Genomic DNA, 5637 nt, shown 5'->3' on the forward strand with positions numbered 1-5637 from the left:
CTCCTTGTTGATCAAAGCTGCATAATTTAAAGCATCTAGAGGCAGCTTTAAATTATTCACAATATATTTTTTAAAGAGCTCTTGGAATATAGCAGACATCATTTGTGTAACTAGAAGTCTTCTGTAAGTTCTATAAACTTTTGCATCCTTACAGAGCTGGAAGGTGTTCTGAAAGTCACATGCGAGAAGAAGAGACATAACTTTGCATAAAAGGAGCAAGAGAGACTGACACCGTGTTAGTCACATCACGTAAAAACGCCAGACATGCAGGGCCATACGGAATCGTAGGGCAGAGCCGGCAGCCTCTACTTCTCAACCCGAATGCTGCTGTGGTGCCTCAGAGTTTTCCAATACCCTCCGAAGCCCCAAATAGGAATCCTGCAATTAGCACATCTAACTCCTCCTTTACTGCAGTCTTCTCTCCGATTGGTGAAAGTCTCCACAGGCTCATGTAGGGATCCCACCCCTTTTGTGGGTTTTCATTCTGAAGCTATCCACAACTTTACACCTGAACGAATGCCAAGCCTCTCTGAATATATAAAGGAAACCTTCAAGAGCAATTTCAGAGTTACCCAGAAGAAGCAGAAGAAAAAGATTTCATCCAGCTCTGTCAGAGACTGAGCCAGCCATGCTTCTCCCTGCCATCCACTTCTATGGCTTTCTCCTAGCTTGCATCTTCACGAAAAGCTACTTGGCTTTCAAGAACGATGCCACAGAGATACTTTATTCCCACGTTGTTAAACCTGCTGCAGCGAGCCCAAGCAGCAACAGCACGTTGAATCAAGCCAGGAATGGAGGCAGGCACTACACCAGCACTGGATCCGACCGTAACAGTGAGTATCCTACCGGTAGCACCTCCAGCGCGTCCCGCGCCCTCCGGCGGCGGCGACGGCGGCTCCTCCCAGCCTGGCCCCGGGAGCGGAGCCCCCCGGCCGCGGCGCCCGCTGCAGCGCGCTTTGCCCCCGCGAGTGCGGCGCTACCGGGAACCGGCGCCCCAGGGAAGCCGGGGGAAGGGAAGATGCTGCGGCTGGGTCCCGGCTGGGATGCGCTCGGCCGGGCGGCCCCCAGCAAAGCCTCCCTCCCCCGTGCGAGTCTTGTAGGACCGGCTCTCTCGGGCAGGTTACTTCCTGCGGGAGGTACATCCAGGAACGCCGGGTTTTGTGGGTTATCCGGCGGGGAAGCAAGATCAAGGAAAAGGAGTGAGAGGCATTTCCAAAACCCTCGCTTTCTTAACTCACCCTCCCACTGTGGGCAGGGGAGGTGTCTGGGCTACTTTTCAAATGCAATAAAAAACTCTGAATTTTGTTCCCGCTGTTTAGCTTTACTTCCTGCTGTAGCATTTACCTGCTAAACACCTCCAGCGAAAGTAAACAAATCAGCTCATCATTTACCTATGATCTCTGCTCTAACTTGCCTTTTTATACCTAGCCTTTTCCTGCTGAGTTATATTATGTCAGATACATGTGGACCTGGAAACCTTCTGCTGACTTTATCTGTTCCCTCCCCTGTCCGCCTCCTTAAAATGAAAGAAATCCAAATAGAGACACACACATACATACACACACCAACCCACCCACAAGGGTTCGATAAAAATAGCGTCATCCCTGGAAAGCAAAGGCAAAAAGTGACACCGATACCTTTCAGCTAAGCCAGGTGTGTCAGCTTCTATGAATGCTAAGGGCTTAAGTGCACAGGAAACATCTCATCATTATGAGATTACTGGAGCAGCCCGTAGGTATTCACTGTCAATGAGCTGTCACTGAAGAAAAGCTGAGCCAGGCAAGACATAAAAACAGGAGGACAGAAAAACTCAAATCTGTGACCAGCTGCTTCGAGGTACATTCCTGAGTGCAGCTGCAGGAAGGCAACCTTGAATCTTTCCTCAAGGCAGGCAGGAGAACAGTCCTGGAAAGAGCCCCTCGGATCAGCCTGCAGATTTACAGTCCCTCTTGACTGCCCATCCTGAGACAGAGGGGACAGGGTGAAGTGATCTTAACTCTGTGTCTCCATACAGAACTTGCTTCCAAAAATCCAAGTAGAAACAGAGGCAGCCTCTAGCTGTGATATGTAGATGTACCTTCAAAGCCTTCTATGATTCATTCTAAAATGTTTCTAGTAATTACTTCTATTTTAAAGGCGTTAGTTAATTGCATTGTGTGTAGAATCTGCGCCGTAATTGTCCTTCAGAAAGAGGGAGAGTATAGCCAGTAAAGATTGCTTATTAAAATTAAGCGCACTGTGGGCGTTTATTTCAAAGTGTAATTACTGAAATAAACAGTTGTGTTTATTGCAGGGTGCAGAGCTGCACATACAGACGGGTACAAACATGCCTGTATGAGAAGCTCTGCATGTTCATTCTATGTCAGTTGCCTGGGAGAATTTGAAGGATCCTCTATGTTACATATAATATAAAGACTACAACAGATACAAAGATGGTGTTACCCTGAGGGCAAAATGACCACTCTGAAATAATTACTGCTAATCATTCAAACTTTGCATGCAGAACACCATTCCCTGGTAACTCCAGCTGTTATCACTTCTGCAGGATCTGTGTTCAGAGCAGCAGTGCTCATGGGAGACTCAGTCCACTGTAGCTGTGGAATGAGAAGAAACACACTATTTGAAATTCATTTAAAAGCACATAAACAGCTTCCAAAGCACTATTTCCCCCCTTGCTAACGATCCAACGTAATTGTTCTAAACATCACAGAGCAGAGTCCTGAGACTGAGAGCAAGCAGGAAACGTTTCTTCCCTTGAGGCATTTTTTCTCTTCTGAAAGGTATGTCCCTGAGAAGAAGGATAGAGAATAAAATTGCCTCTTCTGCCACAACTGCTGATGTGCATATCATTACGATTTCTTTATGCTGTGGTAATACCCAGAGATACCATCAGTGCTTGAGGCCCTTGGGGGGCACAACAGTAAAGAGATGGTCTGTAAAGATTACAGCCTGCTTTAATTTCTGCAAAACATGGCTTGTTGATGTCAAAATGACTGATGAAGGAAACCTCTCCATTCTGAATCTCAGTGTTTATTATTCTGTGCATTCTGCAGATCGTGTTCAAGTTGGCTGTCGGGAACTGAGATCCACCAAGTACATTTCAGATGGGCAGTGCACCAGCATCAATCCACTGAAGGAGCTGGTGTGCGCTGGTGAATGCCTCCCTTTGCCACTGCTTCCCAACTGGATTGGAGGAGGTTATGGAACCAAGTACTGGAGCAGGCGGAGCTCGCAGGAGTGGAGATGTGTCAATGACAAAACTCGCACCCAGAGGATCCAGCTTCAGTGTCAGGATGGAAGTATAAGAACCTACAAAATAACTGTGGTCACAGCCTGCAAGTGCAAGCGATACACCAGGCAGCACAATGAGTCCAGCCACAACTTTGAGGGAACCTCTCAAGCAAAACCTATCCAGCACCACAAAGAGAGGAAAAGAGCCAGTAAATCCAGCAAACATAGTACAAGTTAGAAGTCAGACATTCTCTTCTCTCTCATCTCCCTCTCCTCCTGCCAAAATTGAACTCACCTGTAACCATTTGCTTTACCGTTCTGACTGCTTAAAGACAAGTCTGCCATTGCTCTGCTCTCAGTTGACACTTACATGCTTATTGCTTTGACCAAAATCAAAAGGGGCATTCTCAGCATATGGACCTTTTGAGTGATTTTCCAAATGCTCAAGATGGGGCACAACACAAGCCTTCTAAACTCACCCTATAAACTTTTACATTGTCTCCAGCTGTGGAAGCAAAGAAAATTTGCCATGAACGTTCACTGAAGTCTGTTTTGTAAAACGATGCTTCACAGTGTGTTTTCATGAGAACAGTTATCACATCTATCTGTTTTATGAACTTCTGACAACAGCTTAAAAATACACCACCTAGTACCTGCTTTCAGATTCATTCTAAACAAAATGCCTTGCATGCTGACCTTTCTCTTATCCCAGTATACCAAAAATTAAAATATGCATGGCAGCAATCAAAAAGTAAAGCTGAACAAACTATTTATTTGTTGTTGTAATTATTTAATGAGCTTTTATGTGTGTTATTTCCCTCCAAAATGTTCTTATGTTTATAGCTTTTCTCATGTATCAAAGTATTTTCTGATGATTTGTGGCTGGATTAGAACATATATTTTGTAGATAATGTACAATAGACATTTTAGCATTCTCGATATATATATTTTCATTTTGAGCGTTCATAGATTTAGGTGTTATTTTGAAGTAGCAACATAAAAATGTGGTGTTTTTATTTTTTTTCCCCCATTTTCCACTCTGCATTATTTTTGTTTAAAAGTGTGCAATCGAAAACCAGATATGATGACTTCCTTTGAAATTCACTGGCTTTTTTTTTTTTTTTACAAAAATAAACACTGCTAAAAAACTGTTGTCTGGCTCTATGTATGAAAATGCACATATTTTAATCAGTCACAACATTTAATCTTAAAACATGGGCGAACATTATTTAGTTAAAAAAATCTATCCATGATATTTACATTTATATAATCTTTCTGTGCATTCTTTTTGGATGTAAAAATCTCATATGGTCATTTAACAGATGGTGCTCATTAACGGTCCAAGTCAGGTTTTTAACAATTTTAACAATTTTAACAACTTTAACAATTCTCAAGTTGTACATTGCAGAAGAAGTGTATATTTGGGAAGTTTTACAAGCTAGTATGACACCACATTTTTTTATTTTCACTAGCGATGATCAAGTCAAAGACTAATGGTAAAAATATCATGTAATTTCATCTTTCCCATAGAACAAATAGAGTCCTGCACATTATCCACAAATTCTTATAGGATGTATCTGGAAATACACAGTAAGCAATTCACCTTTCAATACATAGTTCAAGAATCATCTGTTCTTAATCCTTCAAACTAAACTGAAATACTATAGGCAAGATTTCATCACAGAATTTTGCTGTTCTTAAATCATTAACTTTTACAACCCTTTCGCACCCACAGAAAAGATGACACAAGGAAAGAGTAATGAAAAGTCTTGCCTGATAAGGTCTCACACAAGCTCTCATTGACCTTCTCTCTATATCATTCCATTTTGCATCTTAATTCCAAAAGATTCATCATGAAGTTCTTGGCAGAGATCTTCCTTGGTCGCTAATGCAGAACTGTTTGAAAATCATTGCTACTGCTTGACGTAGTGAATCCTAAATTTTACTGACAAAATTTTAGGATTTTTCCTCAAAGCTGCTTTCAAGAATTATCTTTAAAATCTGCTATATGTAAGAAAGATTTTTTTTAATTTATTTTTTTTAATTTTAAGTGATCTACATGGTGGTACAGTTAAGAAACATTGCATTAATGACCTAGTTGTTTCCAGTTTAGTTTTGTGACTGTGAAAATACCAGAATGATGAGAACATGAGATCAGAGACCGTTTATACTTAAATTCTCTGATCTTAAAGGTGCTTCTTTTAAGCCTAAGAAGACAGACGATGAACAAAGGAGTTAGCAGGCAGAGAGGTGACATGACATTGCTCCTAAGCATATCAGTCCAGTGGACCTACGGATACCCTAGGTTATTATTTTAACAGACATTATAGTCTCCATCAATCCATTTCATGAGGGAAGGATTATTCCCAAATGCCAAATATCTGCCCATTTTTAAATTGTTCTCCA

The 5637-nt window shown here is 41.9% G+C and overlaps 1 protein-coding gene across 1 annotated transcript; it reads left to right on the top strand.

Annotated features, from left to right (window-relative positions):
• Positions 1-467: 467 nt before the first annotated feature.
• Positions 468-4321, top strand: SOSTDC1 (sclerostin domain containing 1). The gene is made up of 2 exons (XM_065832312.2): positions 468-833; positions 3054-4321. The coding sequence occupies exons 1-2, from the start codon at positions 629-631 to the stop codon at positions 3467-3469; spliced, it is 621 nt and encodes a 206-aa protein (XP_065688384.1). The 5' UTR covers positions 468-628; the 3' UTR covers positions 3470-4321.
• The last annotated feature ends 1316 nt before the right edge of the window (positions 4322-5637 follow it).

The sequence above is a fragment of the Patagioenas fasciata genome, chromosome 2 (assembly GCF_037038585.1).
Source record: "Patagioenas fasciata isolate bPatFas1 chromosome 2, bPatFas1.hap1, whole genome shotgun sequence".
In the NCBI taxonomy this organism is placed as follows: Eukaryota; Metazoa; Chordata; class Aves; order Columbiformes; family Columbidae; genus Patagioenas; species Patagioenas fasciata.